Below are 16750 nucleotides of genomic sequence, written 5' to 3' on the forward strand. Positions count from 1 at the left end.
TTGTCCCACAATACGCCTCCATACTCCTAACAAGAAATGTGTTACAATGATTCCTCTTTAGCGCCAGTGCCTTTTTTGACGTCCCGATCTCGCGAGGCTTTCAGGACCAAAGCAGGCGTTCCATTGTAGCCTGTTTTCACCATCCATTCCTTTACCGTCTTGACTCGTGTCGGCAGTATCTCGTCCAGCAGAGCATAGTTCCTCTTCGTCAAGTTTCCTTTCCAAACATTCCAGAAGCCCGAGAAGTTCTCGCGGTAGGTCGACAGGGTCCCATCGTCGGGGCTACCTGGATAGCCCAGTTTGGCATCGGGATTTGGATAAATCCCAGATGCAAAAAATTCATCCAAGGTGACGTCCTTGTATACTGCCTTTCGGCCAGTAACCTCCGTGAATGCAGAAGCAAGATCTCTCCAAGCAATGTCCTCCGTAGCAACATGCAATTCCAGGCCATTGCTCCGGGCGGGAGTATCAAGCATCCATCGGGCATAAGCTCCATAGTCCTCAAGATAGATAAGCGGACATTTGCCTTCTCCGAGTGGAGCTCTAAAGACAAGGATATCTGGGTTTTCAGGATCAGGGACAGGCCGTAGCTTTTCTGATAGTGTTTCAATATACTGGCACGAGGTCAGAATAGACCACGCCATTGGAGTCGTTGGCTGTGCAGAGATATAGGCCGCCACTTTTGCTTTGCCATCCAGAAAACCACACCGGTATTTGGGGTCAAAGTTTCCCAGCTTTGACCCATACTCGAGACTTGCATATACAAAATGCTTGACGCCGAATTCTCGAGAAAGCTCATACAGGCGAATGCCCCAGTATATCTCGGCCTTCTCTCCTATCGCAAGCCCATTCGTGTTAGCGAAAACATACTCGATGTCTTTGAATGCCTCGCGGAGTGTGGTCTCGTCATATGTGTTTCCTTCGAAAATCGTCACTCCAGGAATCGTAGCCAACAGTTTAGCTTCTGCGGAGGATGAATTCCTGGTGAGGACGCGTACGGCATATTTTGAATCAGATGCCAGAGCTTCCAAGTAAGGTTAGCAAACGGCAGGTATATATCTGAAACCAGCCGGTCAAATAGATAGATACCTTTGACAACTGGGACTCCCTGGGCGCCTGTTCCACCTATGACCAGAACAGTTTCCTTTGCCTCGAACATGTTGATTCTGCAGCCTAGAAATGATAGTTAGTGTCTAGCGATATTTGTTGTCATAGGCTTCGCTGTCATTGACACAGGTCATCAGTAGTTAAGTGAAAACCGCGACGCGCCGAAAACTGAAGCTGATTGTGATGACTTACAGGGGGGTGGGCGCCATGGTTAAACCACCTGTATCCTGCGTCATTAATTGCGACTTTGTGGCGAAGCTGGGATCCAAAATATCCTCATGTGGAGGGTGGATTTGCGGGGGGCAAATCATACGATCCATATGATCATATCTATACAGGACATAGGTAGAATCTAGGCTCTGCTCAAAAGCTCCATGCTTTTCTACTTTATTACAGATTTACTCTTAATCAGCTCTACAAAGCTCCATGTACATAAAATAACATCATATTTAGGTAAGAGTGTAAGTTAAGTTGGGGCCCTTGGCCTCAGTGGAAAGCGGCGTGGCAGGATTACTGATCGAAATCTGGGGTCTAGGGTCTAGCCAGTAGAAGCAGCGGATCAATGGCAAACCCTAATCTCGCCAGTTCGGAGTAACCGCCTACCAGGCGGCTTGGGAAGTACGCGAGATGATGTCTATCATCCACAGGTTGTGAAATCAGTAGCGCGCATCCGCTAAAGAGGCCTGTCATGAGTCCCTCGTGATATATAGCAGGGGTCGGGAGGTTTTGTCTCCTCCGCAGCCGGCGTTAACATGATTGCTATAGATGCGATGCATGATCGCACACCCCGATTGGCGGATAACGAGGCCCTGCGAATGCAAGAGAAATGTGGGCACACAGTCTAGAAGTGTCTACCCATGACGGCGGAAAGAGAGGCCAGGAGTAAGAGCATGTGTTATGTACCCCAATCAGCACAGCAGTGCGGAAGGCTACATGGGCCCAAGGGTAGGTACTCCCGTTAGGCTAATCGCTGGGAGACCTGTCCAATAAGAACAGATACCATTACGCTGGATCGCGCTATCTTTGAGTCTGTACATCCGGAGTGATTGATAGCCCGAGTAGGTGATCCTAGCAGGCCATTACCGTAGAGCTACGGAGACTTGATGTATGCCGCTCCCTGGCTATGGTTTTGCAGGTTCGTACCAATCCCCAAGTTCCCGTTGTAGACGCCGTCTTGGTTCTTTCATAGAAACTGTCGGGTTTCAATCAGGTTCTGATATGAAGAGGATGGAGGCCAAGCCATCAAAGTAAGAGCCTTGCGGTGTATCTACCTCAAGAGATAACCTCTCCAGCGGTAGTACCATGGATTACTGGCTTGATAGTTCTAGTGGTGAAATCCCTTTTACATAAAACGACTATTGCTTCTTATATTCAAAGATCTGCAATATCCATCAACAGCTCCAGAACACCGCCCAATGATCCTGTAGGTACCAACTCGCAAAATGCTAATCAAGAACAAATGAAAGAGAAAGGCGCAAGGAGCTCACTTCAAGCCGCTTTACCGTGAGCTTCAGTGAAAACACTGAAAGCCATTCCAAAGTGTCTACCTGGTTGATAGATATGAGCATCCCACCACCACGGGAAAGGATCGAAAGAAGAATATCGCCAGTTCTTCCAGAAGACGAGCTGACCTGCCTCGTAAATCAACTGGTCAAGTAAGTGGATTGCTCGCGAAACGACTAGCACCAGTCGCCCACATTCGTGAGTCTTGACCGCCTCGTAAAATCTCGATCCCTGGGACGGTTCCTTGCACATCAGACTACGAATCCCCGTATTGCTCGACTCCGTCAAGCGCGTAGACATGCCGTTAGTCTGTGCAGCCAACACAGTTAAACAGCCAGCAGGAATCGAGCAGGATGCATCTTGCAAGAGATGCCCGACGGCCGCTGCACCTTGCGTGCAGCCTGCAATGTGGAGGACATGACGCACGGAGTTTGCATCAAACACCTCATCGACCATCAACTTGACGCAAAGTAGCCCCGTCAAGCGCGGACCGCCTTTCATCGCAAATCTCTCCATGAGTTTGTGGATAGCGATTGCGAGCGCTTCGTCTAGACGGGACCGGCCCCAGCCCAAGTGCTGGTCCGAGGGACGGATCTTGATCGCTTCGACGAAACCGCGAACTACAAGCGTCTCGGCAAAGTATGTCCCCAAGCGGGTCTGTTGCTGCAGCATCCAGGGGCAGTTCTTGGAGATTTGAATCTCACTGACTTCGGTGTAAGTCTGGCTGAGCGTGCGCTTCGGCAACACAATAACCTTGCTGTCACCGGCGATGGAGCTCGCTCTGCGCATCTGATAGACCTTGGTCGGAGATCGATGGAGTATACTGTGGATAGAGGCGCGCGATTGCACGCGATGGGTTTCCAGCACAGGTAGGTCCTTCTCGATGAGATACTGAATGAAAGACTCTGGACGACCGAACCTGTCTGTGAGTTCCGTGTCCAGATGTATGCATTTGCAGTTGGTCCGACTCTCAATCACTTCTTTGGCCATCGCATCTTCCATGACAGTAGCCTTGTCCGAACACGGGATCCAAACGTCCACTTTCTCTCTGTATATGATGTCCAGCAGTTGTAGAATATATTGCGACTGGGAGATATTGTAGAAAGCTGCGAGAGTCCGGGACATGCTTTCGCCAGACCGGATGGAGGAATCCGTGATGCTCACCCCCACGACCCGGTGGCCTTCGTAGTACCAGGATCGTGCCACCGCCAGTCCGGGCGGGGTATCTATGCCCGTCACCAGGACGGTTTTGGGATAGAAGTGTTCATTTCTCAACGCTGCCTTCCTCTGACGGCTTGGACACGAGCCCGACTGAAGTTGAGAAATAAACCCGACGATGTAAACTGCCAGCAGAATGGCATTGTCGAGGGGTAGTAGTACGAAAGCGACGGCGACCCACAGCAGATGGATTACCATCCGTACAAGGTTTTGGACAAAATGAAGGGTTTGCTGTTTCGGTATTGAGCCAAAGGCTCGTCGCATCGTCCTGACGGCCATTTTGTTTGAGGATGAGCGTTGGAGCTCGCAGTTTCTGTTTCTCTCGGCGTGGGCTGGTTCTTGTGCATATTTGACCCCTCCTTCGGAATGCAGATGTAACCACGTCACCGTGCATGATTACAGCTACTTCGTGTAGCTGTCATGCTCTTTCTCCGTTCATTGATCTTGTTTCTTCTAAATCAAATTTCTTTGCATGATTTTTACGACTCAATCAAGTCTTTGTGTTACACCAACCGTCCTTCTTGTTTCGTGTACTGTTTCCGATGGTCCAAGCCAGCCATCGATTACCAGGTGGCATCAGCTGTATGAGCACACATGTCATGCTAAGGATTCTCAAAGCCATTTACAAGCTCAAATTTTAAGAATTGACTGCCATATCTTTGGATGAATGAGGTACAACATATGCGCTATCAAATGGTAGATGCCTAGGCCAGTGTCTCGGTTGTCAATGGCTCAAGCGGGCAGTTAATATTCTGATGATAATGAAGCTGCAACCTCAATACATGAGAGTAACTCCAGATGACAAGAGACAAGCCACAATTGTGCGTGACTTTTAGATCAGAAACTGTCACCTTTTCACGCTGCGAGTTGCTGCCCTAAGAGTTAAAGCTAACTGCAGAGTATAGCTACTCAGTTTGTCTTAGTTTGCCTAATACTCTGCTCTATACATTCATCAAACTACCTATTTGAGTACATCATGACCATAAGGGAAAGGATAAAAGGTCAGTTCTCCTCCTTATCCGGTCTTCTCCCAACGATGCTGTATTTAATCAGATTGCTTGGCATTTCCACAGGTCCCTTGCATGCATATACAGATATAGGTCTTTAGCAATGTCACGCAGGAAAACAAAGAAGTCAGATAAAGTTGACTGGAGATCTGGAATAGCTTTGTTTACTTATCTAATCCTAATGTTAAAATCAACTACGTTGATTCTATACAGAGGGCCCTGTATAGGGTGAAACAAATTTCATCTAATATGTTCCAGTTGTTTTAAGAATATTACTTGTAGTAACTATGCAGACTTACTAGGTTTATAAATACCACATGAACAGGCGCGGTTTATCTGGGTGATCATTAGAGGATCATAAAGAATCAAAATCCATCAGGATTGAGGAGTGGTAAAGTTTCAGAGACCGCGAAGCTGGTTCCCCATTATTCTCTACTCCTCTGCTGCATTATCAAAAGGCTAGTTTCTTTTATTTAATGTAGTTTCCAGAGACCAATTGACGACATTAGAAGCATACGGACTCGATCGGTGAGAGAAACCATAAAGTATCAACGCTGCTAGGTAACATACTTGATGCTTTGTAGAGAGAAGATGCATACAATTGCGTTCGGCAAAAAAAGAGCATTGAGGGAATGCTGCTCCTTTCCTAGCTAATTTGTGCGTTGGATTTCATTCCACTGACTTCTCTCTTCACGTTCTCGTTGGAGACAAAAGACATCGCTTTCGGCAAGTATATAGTGAGTCAGTCCAAGGAGGATGCTGAGACCATTATTTTCTACCTATAACTCCACGAGCACTTTCAGGACGATCTAACATCACTACTTCTTTGATCGCATCATATTTTCGCATATTTCACCTTCTTTGTACTATTCATTGCCTATGGGATACTTGCCTAGAAGGGACTTACGATTGCCTCCTGGTCCCAAACCCCTGCCATTGATTGGAAACCTCCACCAGCATTCGTGAATTGTTCTTCCGTGGGAGCAGTATCGCCAATGGCATCAGCCTGAAATAGGACAGCGAACAGTGATTTCTCTAGGGATTCGAGTTATTTGAGATCTGCTGGAAAGAAAAACGGCATTTATTCTTCTCGCCCCGCATGGTCAGTCTTGCCGACACCGTTTTTAGGAGCATGCTACCAGTATTCATGCCGTATGGGGACAAATGGAGCAGAATCCACCGCTTTCAGAAGTCTATTCCTAACAACCCATGCGCTCACTACACTCCTCTGGACATGCAAAGCAAACGGCTCCTCTATAAAATAAGTGATGGAAGCTGGACACCAGATTACTTCTCTTAGTTCACAGAAAGTCATGCCACGGTATTGGCCTATGGAAGGAAAGTATATCAAGGTGATGGGAGGATGAGACAGGACTTTCTGGGCCTCCTGTCCAAATTTGTCAACCACTTCGGAACCGAGGATCTTGTTGCTGAAATTTATCAAGCCCTTGAACCGGTAATTACATCTTTCAGCTCTTTCAAGAGTGGAAAAAGTTGTGGACCGTTTCTATAAGGACATTCAACGCACCTTTTACGACAAGACGTTATTAGGGCTCAAAGTGGGCCTTGGAGTTCGACACAGTGCATGCAAAAAAGGCCCCTTGCAGATTTCTCCAATAACCAGAGGGCCTTTATCTTCGCCGAGATGAAGTTTGCTACTACGATAACCTCTCCAGTCATGATGATGCACATGGTTGAAATTTTAAGGTATCCAAATAAAGTGAAGAGGGTACCATGTAAGCTTGACAGCGTTGTAGGGGTACGCAGGCTCCCGTCGTTTGAAGGTCAAGAAAGCTTGCCGTGTTCACAATGGCCTTCCTCTCAGAGTTCATCCGAGTCGTCGGCATGCTAACGTTTGCTGTTCCTCACGCCATGTCAAAAGAGGACTTCTATAAGGGATACTGCATTCCAAAAGATGCAGTCATCCTTTCCAACCCGTGGGCTGTCAATATGGATCCGGGAATCTACAAAGACCCGAAATTTCAGGCCAGAGCGTTGGATTGGATGCCCGCGTCTGCCCCGTCCTGCCCTCTTCGGTTTCGGCAAACGAGCCTGCCCTGGTCAAGCACTCAGACTGAGCTCAATGCTTATAGGAATTGCTCGCGGGCTATGGGATTTCGAGCCTAAGCAGCAAGGAAATGATATTTTCTGAAAAGGGCTGTTGACTATGGCCTCTTGCGAAGCTAGTTTTGTACAACCCGCCAAAGCTTGCGACTGCCAATGAATGTCCGCAGTGAGCAACACGGACAGACCATTGAGGAACAATGATCAGAAGAACTGGCAACCGAGAACAGCGTTTTGGAGAAAGTTAAGCAAGCTTTCTCTCCTTGAGGTTTCGATGGTGATCTAGCCGGATCAAACGTGCTCTCTATGCTTTTCTTGGCTTTCGTCTGTCGTTAATTGGTGGAGGTCTGATGGGTCTGTTACTTTCGATTTTCACTAAGCAACGTCTTCCATGTCACTATCCTGCATCAAGCAGCGTCGTGGATGTGTATTAGCCATGATCTCAATTGGTAGGAAGTGAGATATCTGTCCGTGAATTGTCACTTAGACTGCGCTAAAAGGTCTGTCTTCCTTCAAAAGTCTAAAATCAGATTGACATTCTATTGCATTATCTTGCAACTGCTTCAATCTGCCGAGTTTTCTCTTGCCTACACTGGCCTGTGATAAATCCACACATTTGGTTTGACAGAAGTCCACTGTACATCTTCCCGTTTGGGAAAAGCGATTCACACATATCCTTCAAGTTGTGGAGAGGAAACCTGATGTACTGTTTTAGTACATGGACGCAGCTGAAAAGGGAGGCCTGAGAGATTTCATTGCCCTGTGGAATTATCGCGAGGATGCCGCTGTCCCTCGGGCATGGCTTGCAGGAGCTTCCACTCTGCAATTCTTCTTGGTAAATTAACGCGGCTTTGATTATTTGCTTGTCCCATATGCTGTTAGATGGACTGACTCTGCCGGAAACATACCGACATCTGGGTAAATTGTATAAAGGGCAACCTATTGTACCGTATCTCATACATCTACAACAAAGCTTACCAGGATACAACAATTGCTTTCCAGACATGGGGAAAACTCCTAGATGGTTCCACCCTGACACTCTTGGAAAGGCAGTCGAATGTGCTGCCACCAGCCACCCTTGAAGACGATCTGGTGGAACTTACCCACTTCTTCCAATTCCATCATTACCTACGGGTATCCTGCTGTTAACACTGTTCAAGCCGCTAGGGGGTTGACCCTCGCCAAGAGAACCGAAGTAGCTTTTAGACAAATTCCAAATGGTAGGTCACTAGACCTACCTGGTGTTGACACTATTAAGGGGATATGCAGTAATCCTTTTCTAGATGCGTCAGCTCTGACTCAACCCATTTTAGGTAGAAATTTCTGGGACACGGGAAGTTGACAAACTTACTCTGTGCTCTAGACTTAGACTGGCTCATGCATATTGAGAGGCTACATACGGCTGTTGAGGTTCTCGACCCTGGGAGATTCCAAAGACCCTGGACAGCTCGGCAAAGCAGGGTCTAATTACCTAAACTCCGGACACCAATGTCCGATTGCCGAGTATCAAGGCTGCAAAATATGATTCATGCGATACTACCTTAGTTTCTGCCTATGGTGAGTCAACGCTCGATAGTTCCGACAGTTACAACGTCACTGAATGCTCGGGGTTCATTTCCGTTTGAGGTAATTCCGACGAGATACAGAGATCGGCGATAAGTCAGCCCACCGTCCGCGCATCTGATAACGACCACCATCACCAAGATTGCTGTAGCCTTCAATGCCTGGATGAAGGATAGCGGATATTGATAATTTAGGCTCCCACTTCATGTTATGACGTGCGCAACCCCCGAAATGGTGTTTCTTAGTAGTGCACGAATTGCTCGGAGTTAACCTCTCCATTAGTTCTGGTAGAAGCCCGAGTCTAGTACATCGCCACAATGGGTAAACGCGGAGGTTGTCGAGTAAAGTGCTCGAATAAAAGGCAGCATCTTTACCCTTGGCTTTACTATCTTCAAAACTGACCTCGTCCCTCACATACAGCTCTATCTTATAGATATTTCAAAATGGCAGATCAAAGTCAGCGCCACCCTCGTCCTGGAGAGGTAAGCCTATTTATTCGCTACATTTATTGTGCCAAAATGAATATCTGACACCGATGTACAGCATGAAAGCGGAAAAGAGCTCAAGCTCCTGCATTTCATCTACGAACAACCCGACATTGATGAGATCAGAGGCAACCCCCAACGGGTGCTGGATCTCATCCACAGGTTCGAAGAGAGATACCGGTTCATGAATGTGGGAGCCGCCAAAGGCAAGATCGTCACCGATCTAATTGCTGAACTCAAGCCACATACGATGATCGAATTGGGCGGCTATGTAGGCTACTCAGCCATCCTGTTCGGCGATGCCGTCCGCCGAGCTGGCGGCAAGCGCTATTTCAGTCTAGAACTGAACCCGGAGTATGCCGCCATTGCGAACATGCTGATCGACCTGGCTGGTCTGCGGGACTTCGTCCGCATCATCGTCGGCCGAAGTGACAAGTCGCTGCACAAGCTGTTCACCAGCGGCGAGGTCAAGCAGATCGAGCTCATGTTCCTCGATCACTACAAACCCGCGTACACCACGGACCTGATGCTTTGCGAACAGCTCGGCATGATTGTTCCCAATGTCTCGGTTCTGGCCGCGGATAACGTCTTACGGCCTGGTAACCCGCCGTATCTGGAGTATGTCCGCAGCACGGTGCAGCAGAAGCGCGAGGCCGCCAAGCAGGGACCGATCAAGAGCTATAACAAAGAAGGCATCCCCCAGCGGACGGTCCAGTCCTTCCTGGGTGAGGATGATAAGCCTAGTTTTGAGGTGCTCGGGAACCCGAATTTAGTGTACAAGAGCACGCTACATCAGCCTGAGGGGTTGCAGGTGGGTTGAATCCATTTCCATGGACCATTACACATTTGCATTCGGCTGACATTGCCATTCTAGGACGCAATTGAAGTGAGTCGGTGTGTCGGGATCGAGGAATAGAGTACACCGTCGAGTCATGATTGGAAATCAATTCTGCGAATTTGTAATCACAAGAGGCATCACAGTCATAGCAATCTTCAATTACGCGACTCTAATCTCCGGGAATACTTAGAATGGAATGGAAAACCTCAAGATCGGCCGGCGGACAGAAATCCGAGACGGGCCAGAGTCGGCTTCTGGATGGAGCCCCGCCCGCCCGATCCAGAGGTTGCGGTAGTTGCCCCTCGCGAGGACCTTCCCCCGCACCCACTCCTTTTCTATGACGACTCTGGAAGAGAATTTCGACAGCTTGCCAAAGCGGCACGGAGCGTTCATTTGTGTATATAAGGCATAAGATGAGACTCACTTTCCTGGCTTTCTCAACTGAATCTACAAGCTTTGTTCTGTTGGTTCCTTTCTCACTCTCGCATCTAGACAATCATCATGGCCTCCAAAACCTGGAACGTCGGTATCGTAGGCTATGGCTTCAGCGCCAAAATCTTCCACATTCCCTTCGTTGCAGAAGTCCCTCAATTCAAACTCTACGCTATTGTGCAGCGCACACCCAAGCCCGAGGACGATGCCGAGAAAGATCACCCTGGAGTCAAGTCGTATCGCACCGCTGAGGACATGATCCAGGATGCTGCGGTCGACGTGGTGATCATCACCACTGCTCCTGACTCGCACTATGCTCTGGCGAAGCTGGCTCTGGAGAACGGCAAACACGGTGGGTTTGGTCCTTTCCTGGAGAATCTTGATCGCTCTTTTTGCTGATTTATGGCAATTCCAATCTAGTTGTGTGCGAAAAGCCCTTCACACCCACCTCGCAGGAGGCCAATGACCTCGTTACCCTTGCGCAGCAGCAGAATAAGCTGTTGGCCGTATACCAAAGTACGTTGGACAAATCTGACTCGGTCGAAGATTCCATTTTCAGGAACTGACTTCGAGGTTGACAGACCGCCGATTTGATGCCGACTTTGTCACATTAACCAAGCTGGTGAAGAACGGCTCGCTTGGCCGAGTTGTCGAATTCGAGACTCACTTTGACCGTCACCGCCCCGAGGAGCCCGCCGCCGATGCTTCGAAATGGAAGAACAAGGTCATCCCGGGTGGCAGCGCCATCTACGATCTCGGAAGCCATCTACTCGACCAGGCGGTTCACCTGATGGGGACGCCGGATCGGATCACAGGGTTCGTTGGCTCTCAGAGGGCCGTGAACACGACCGGATTTGAGGATTCCTTCACTGTTCTGTTGCACTATAACAATGGACTTCTTGTAACCGCCAAGGCGGGTGTTGTAAGCCCTGAGGAGAAGCAGTTGCGGTACTGGGTTCGAGGTGAGAAGGGTAGCTTCAAGAAGGTGAGGAATCTGATCACTTTTGCTCGGCCCAACGCTGACATGGTTTCCATAGTTCCATCTCGACATTCAGGAGGACCAGCTCAAGGCTGGAGTGAGACCCGGAGACAACGGATACGCCCGGGAACCTAGTGATAGATACGGTAGGTTCACATTTACCTTTGCAGTTTCTGGGAGTCTTGTGGTTAACGATGCTTTACACAGGAACCCTGACCACCATCCAAGACGGCAAGCCTGTCGCTGAGGTCTTCCCAACAGTGGAACCACCTACGTACACCGAATACTACCGGAAGCTTGCCCGTGCTCTTGCCGGAGAAGGCGATCTCCCGGCCAGTGGTGCTGAGGCCGCCAAAGTCATCAAATTGATTGAGCTGGCGAAGGAAAGCTCGAAGCTTGGCAAGACAATTGACGTTTGAATTCAAGCAAAATGTACGATTTAGGACGCGGCGTGTTTTGATGTTGAAAATAGATAGCAGTGATGACTCTCTGAAATCCTACGCCCTGAGCGTATTACCAAGATAGGCTAGATTGGTCCCTGTAACCCCAATAAACCACGAGGTGGCCGTTGTCAGGTGGCCAGCAACTGCCGGAGTAACGGAGAACTGCAGAGGTCGTCGTTTGCAGCATAAAAGTACGTAATTTTACGCTCGGCTGACAATACAGATCAGCCATTGCATGACCTCATTTATTCCGCATATAGCCGCTAAACCCAAACAGGAATTTCCATTACCAAATGCAAATCCTCTGAATGGAAGAACCAGGACAACTGCAACATCAAAGCAGAACCCAAGCGAACAGAGGAGTTTGCTGTACAGCGTCAATACATCGATGACTCTCTCCAAAACCCATACATATTGTCACTGTCCGCGGAGATGTGGGCGTTGGTATGCTTTCGGGGGGAAAAAAAAGAGATCAACCGTCTTGGACATCTCTCAGCGCTATGGCACTTATATAGGTACAGCGATGGTGTTGACAGTCAGAAACCTGACTCCAAGTTGGATTAATGATGTGCTGCTGGTCGCTGGACGGCGTTTTTGAATGTTGATCCCCTCTCTTCTCCTCACCAGTTTTGGGGTCTCCTCATTTTAGGTCAGTTCTCCTCTCTCCCTTTCTCCCATTGCCAACACATATATACTTCGCTTGTAGCCAATTGCCTATGTAGCTCTTTTTTTGCTCCTGGCTGATTTTGTTTACCCTTTTCCTTTCTTGTGAACAGCACTTGTCGAGGAACGTATCACAGATCTTAATGTTACCCTAGTCTACCGACTTCAACCTACTTGTCGTCCTTGTGATATTTGCGTGGACTTACGAGGCTCATAGTTGTGTTATGTCCTCTTGACTTGGCAGAGCCTCATCGGTGACACAGCTTCAATCATGATACACCAGCCTCAGCACGCACCACCCCCCTCGAAAGGCTTTGACCTCTCTCGCTGGCACTTCGATATAGATGCCTATTTGAACCCGTATCTGCCCGCTCCACCATGGCGCTGGCTGCCTCGTCCTGTCTCTCATTTCTTCGGATATAGAGGGGATCGACCGCCTAAGGCTGTCGGCAACCTGGTGATTGCCTTCTGGGCCCTCATCGGAGCATTCTGTGGTGTCCTCGTTATTGCCGAGGTCTCTTTGCATGTCCCGTCGTTCCAGGCACACCATGCACCCATTATCGTTGCTAGTTTTGTGAGTTACCTAACCCTAGAAGTTCCACGCTCTTGCTATTGCAACAATACTGAGACTTGACAGGGCGCCACGGCGGTGCTGGAATTCTCTGCCATCGATTCCTCATTCGCTCAACCTCGGAATATGATCGTGGGTCAGCTGGCAGCGAGCATCATTGGTGTAGCGATTGGGAAGCTCTTTGCCTTGAGCCCCCATGCCCATGCGTTGCCCCAAGTCGGAGGCGCTCTTGCTTGTGCCGTTACTGTCGCCTTCATGGCTATCACGAATACCACGCATCCGCCTGCCGGCGCCACAGCTCTGTTAGCCGTCACCGAAGCCTTTGAAATGGGCTGGTACCTGGTTCCGGTGGTGTTGCTGGGGTGTGTGCTGATTCTCTCTGTGGCATTATTGATCAACAACATTCAACGGCGTTTCCCCGTTTACTGGTGGACTCCGCATAGCCTTGCACGTCCGAAACTCGAGGATGCTGAAAGTGTCAGGCATGAGAAAGCACCCAGTGTCAAGGCCACTGAATCTGAGGACAGCATCACGGATGCACCTGAGCAAATAATCATTCGGCGTGGCGAAGTATTGATGCCCGACAATCTCTGGATCAGTGCAGAAGAAAGGGAGGTGCTGGAGAGGGTCAGTCAACGAATACAATAGATCTGCTTTTCTCTAGCTTTCAGCATATAGAGAGCAGCGCTAGAGTTATTAGAATAGTGATACATGATGTTTTCACTCACATTCCTTCACTATATCCTAGAGACATTGCTGAACTGGATAGAACCCAAGTCAATGCCTTGGGCTTAAGGCAAAAACCACGTGATTGAAGCTGCCCAATCAGGCATGGCCGCGCCACGTACCGTGCAGTGACGTCGCTTGACCAATGAGAACCCGCCGCACTGAACGAATTTTCGAAGGACGGCCACAAGGTATCTAAAGCCTTCTTTATTCCTTCCAACATCTTCTTGGGCGTTGGGTCCATATTTTGTCGCCATCAGACCTCTTGTTCATTGAGACTAGCTTCTCAGTACTATATAACATTCTACTTGCCCTCGAATCTAACCAAGTTCGAGCTTCGAGTCCCACTACCGAGTAACGGCTGAGGATTCGCCTCCCCCGAAGATTTATCGATAAGGGTTTTAAAAAAAGGTCAAGGATACATTCTTGGATTTCGAAGACACCCCACCTGAAAGGCTTTGGTCGCCCCTCCCTACCTATTTTTCTCCTTCCTCCCCGCTATCGATCCACTTTCGTCGAGCCTTTTTTTCATCTGCATTCAGGACCTCTACGCAGACTTTTGACCTTTCACCTGTCCTCTCTCTCTACCTCCCATCCTATAACCTCCCCCCATACATACCGCCAAAATGGTGTCTGCTTCCAAAGCCGCTCGTCTCGCCAAGCGTGCCGCCGACGGCGATAAGAAGAAGACCACCAAGTCGAAGAAGGACGTCAAGGGTGACGAGAGCCCTTTGGTTGATGCCGATGGCGAGCCTCTCCCTACCGAAGATCAGCCCGCTACCACCGAAGAGAAGATGAAGGAAGTCGAGAAGCTCACCGCACAGATGGATAAGCACGGTCTGTCCGACCGTGTCACCACCGGTGTTCTGTCCTCGATGGCTTCCTCTCGCGACGTCAAGATCACCTCCGCTTCCCTCGTGTTCCACGGCAAGGTCCTCATCACCGATTCAACTCTCGAACTCAACTTCGGTCGTCGTTATGGTCTGCTCGGTGAGAACGGATGTGGAAAGTCTACTCTGCTCAAGTCTATCGCCACTCGCGAGTACCCTATCCCCGAGCACATCGATATCTACCTTCTGAACGAGGGTGCTCCTCCCAGTGACCTTGGTGCTCTCGAATGGGTTGTTACTGAGGCGCAGAACCAACTGGACCGCATGGAGAAGCAGGCTGAGGAGATTCTGGAAAAAGATGGTCCCGAGAGCCCGATCCTGGAAGATCTGTACGACGTAAGTTCTTTTGACTTTCCACCTTGATAAAATACCGTGTACTAACATGAACCAGCGCATGGATAAAATGGATCCTTCCACCTTCCACACTCGTGCCTCCCTGATTTTGACTGGTCTCGGTTTCAACAAGCAGACCATCCACAAGAAGACCAAGGACATGTCCGGTGGTTGGCGTATGCGTGTGGCCCTTGCCAAGGCCCTGTTCGTCAAGCCTTCTCTTCTGTTGCTGGACGACCCCACCGCTCACTTGGATCTCGAGGCCTGTGTGTGGCTGGAAGAGTACCTGAAGAAGTGGGAGCGCACTCTGGTGCTTGTTTCTCACTCTCAGGATTTCTTGAACGGTGTCTGCACTAACATGATCGACATGCGCATGAAGCAGCTCCTCTACTACGGTGGTAACTACGATTCGTACCACAAGACTCGCAGCGAACAGGAGACCAACCAGATGAAGGCCTACAACAAGCAGCAGGAGGAAATCGCCCACATCAAGAAGTTCATTGCTTCCGCCGGTACCTACGCCAACTTGGTCAGACAGGCCAAGTCTCGCCAGAAGATTCTCGACAAGATGGAGGCTGAAGGCTTCATTCAACCCGTTATCCCCGACAGAGTCTTCTCCTTCCGTTTCGCTGATGTCGAGAAGCTTCCTCCTCCCGTCCTGTCCTTTGATGATGTTTCGTTCTCTTACTCTGGCAACTGGGAGGACACTCTGTACGAGCACCTTGATCTTGGTGTTGACATGGACTCACGAACTGCGCTGGTCGGACCTAACGGTGTCGGCAAGTCTACTCTCCTCCGTCTCATGACCGGAAAGCTCCAGCCCATTGCCGGTCGTGTCAGCCGTCACACTCACTTGAAGCTCGGCATGTACAGTCAGCACTCTGCTGAACAGCTGGACTTGACCAAGTCCGCACTGGACTTCGTTCGCGACAAGTTTCCCGAGAAGAGCCAGGACTACCAGTACTGGCGTCAGCAGCTCGGCCGCTATGGTCTGAGCGGTGAATCCCAGACTGCCCTCATGGGTACTCTGTCCGAAGGTCAGAAGAGTCGTATCGTCTTCGCTCTGCTGGCCATCGAGAGCCCGAACATGATTCTGCTCGACGAGCCTACCAACGGTCTCGATATCCCCACTATCGACAGTTTGGCAGATGCCATCAACGCCTTCAGCGGTGGTGTCGTCGTCGTGTCCCACGACTTCCGTCTCCTCGACAAGATCGCCAAGGACATCATGGTGTGCGAGAACAAGACCATTCGCCGCTGGGACGGCACTATTGGCGAGTACAAGGACCACCTGCGCAGGAAGATGGTCTCCGAGGGTGCTGTCTAAAGCGCATTTCCCGCGTTTCTGCATTTTTTGTTACGAATTGGAACGTTGACGTTTAGAGATGACCATAAAAAGTGCGGCAGGGAAGAGAAAAAAAAGTTTTTTCTTCCAGGAGTGATGATGGATCCTGGAGCCAGTAATATAGTGGCTGACTTGGGGTTTTTCTTTACATATTTTTTTGTTGGAGATATTTTCTGCTGTTTCTTTTTCCCTCTCAATGTTTGGGTGCGCCTTTTAGACGGTTCCGTTTTCATACCTCTCATCCTCCTACTAGAGCTGAGCCGAGCCAAGCCGAGCGTGGCTGAATTCCATGTTCTTTTACTCTTTCATGAGCATCCCCATGATACCTGTTATAGACACTTCATATAGTCTTGTTGAATCCAGTCGGTCATTCTTGTAACTCCGGCCGATGATGACTATAATATCTATCCATTGCACATGAGCGCCTGATAGTCTTGATTCTATGTCGGTCCTGATGTAGTGTACAGAGTACTGTGTACAAACTCAATTCATCTTCTCTGGTAGAGTAGATCCTTGGCAATAAAGTACATTGGTTAAGTTGCGGTTGTGCCACTACCGAAGTCTATTCGAAGAGAAGACGTAT

General features: G+C 49.3%; 6 protein-coding genes across 6 annotated transcripts; 4 read left to right on the top strand and 2 right to left on the bottom strand.

Annotated features, from left to right (window-relative positions):
- Window positions 1–41: 41 nt before the first annotated feature.
- On the bottom strand, window positions 42–1159 carry ALT_6527 (uncharacterized protein; the record flags this gene model as incomplete). Its single annotated transcript, XM_033558027.2, has 2 exons — window positions 42–1024; window positions 1090–1159. 2 exons carry the CDS (start codon window positions 1157–1159, stop codon window positions 42–44), a joined length of 1053 nt encoding a protein of 350 aa, XP_033413918.2.
- A 1436-nt stretch (window positions 1160–2595) lies between these two features.
- Window positions 2596–4107, bottom strand: ALT_6528 (uncharacterized protein; the record flags this gene model as incomplete). The annotated part of the gene is made up of 1 exon (XM_033558029.2): window positions 2596–4107. One exon carries the CDS (start codon window positions 4105–4107, stop codon window positions 2596–2598), a length of 1512 nt encoding a protein of 503 aa, XP_033413920.2.
- A 4798-nt stretch (window positions 4108–8905) lies between these two features.
- On the top strand, window positions 8906–10080 carry ALT_6529 (O-methyltransferase; the record flags this gene model as incomplete). Its single annotated transcript, XM_033558031.2, has 4 exons — window positions 8906–8944; window positions 9006–9758; window positions 9822–9833; window positions 9976–10080. 4 exons carry the CDS (start codon window positions 8906–8908, stop codon window positions 10078–10080), a joined length of 909 nt encoding a protein of 302 aa, XP_033413922.2.
- A 206-nt stretch (window positions 10081–10286) lies between these two features.
- ALT_6530 (putative NAD binding Rossmann fold oxidoreductase) lies at window positions 10287–11615 on the top strand (the record flags this gene model as incomplete). Its single annotated transcript, XM_033558032.1, has 5 exons — window positions 10287–10569; window positions 10638–10733; window positions 10799–11202; window positions 11255–11342; window positions 11404–11615. The coding sequence occupies 5 exons, from the start codon at window positions 10287–10289 to the stop codon at window positions 11613–11615; spliced, it is 1083 nt and encodes a 360-aa protein (XP_033413923.1).
- A 958-nt stretch (window positions 11616–12573) lies between these two features.
- ALT_6531 (HPP family protein) lies at window positions 12574–13521 on the top strand (the record flags this gene model as incomplete). Its single annotated transcript, XM_033558033.2, has 2 exons — window positions 12574–12876; window positions 12940–13521. The coding sequence occupies 2 exons, from the start codon at window positions 12574–12576 to the stop codon at window positions 13519–13521; spliced, it is 885 nt and encodes a 294-aa protein (XP_033413924.2).
- Window positions 13522–14225: 704 nt separating this feature from the next.
- Window positions 14226–16149, top strand: ALT_6532 (ATP-binding cassette family ATPase ARB1; the record flags this gene model as incomplete). The annotated part of the gene is made up of 2 exons (XM_033558034.2): window positions 14226–14825; window positions 14881–16149. The coding sequence occupies 2 exons, from the start codon at window positions 14226–14228 to the stop codon at window positions 16147–16149; spliced, it is 1869 nt and encodes a 622-aa protein (XP_033413925.1).
- Between the last annotated feature and the right edge of the window lie 601 nt (window positions 16150–16750).

The sequence above is a fragment of the Aspergillus lentulus genome (assembly GCF_001445615.1).
Source record: "Aspergillus lentulus DNA, contig: Alt12, strain: IFM 54703, whole genome shotgun sequence".
Taxonomy (NCBI): Eukaryota; Fungi; Ascomycota; class Eurotiomycetes; order Eurotiales; family Aspergillaceae; genus Aspergillus; species Aspergillus lentulus.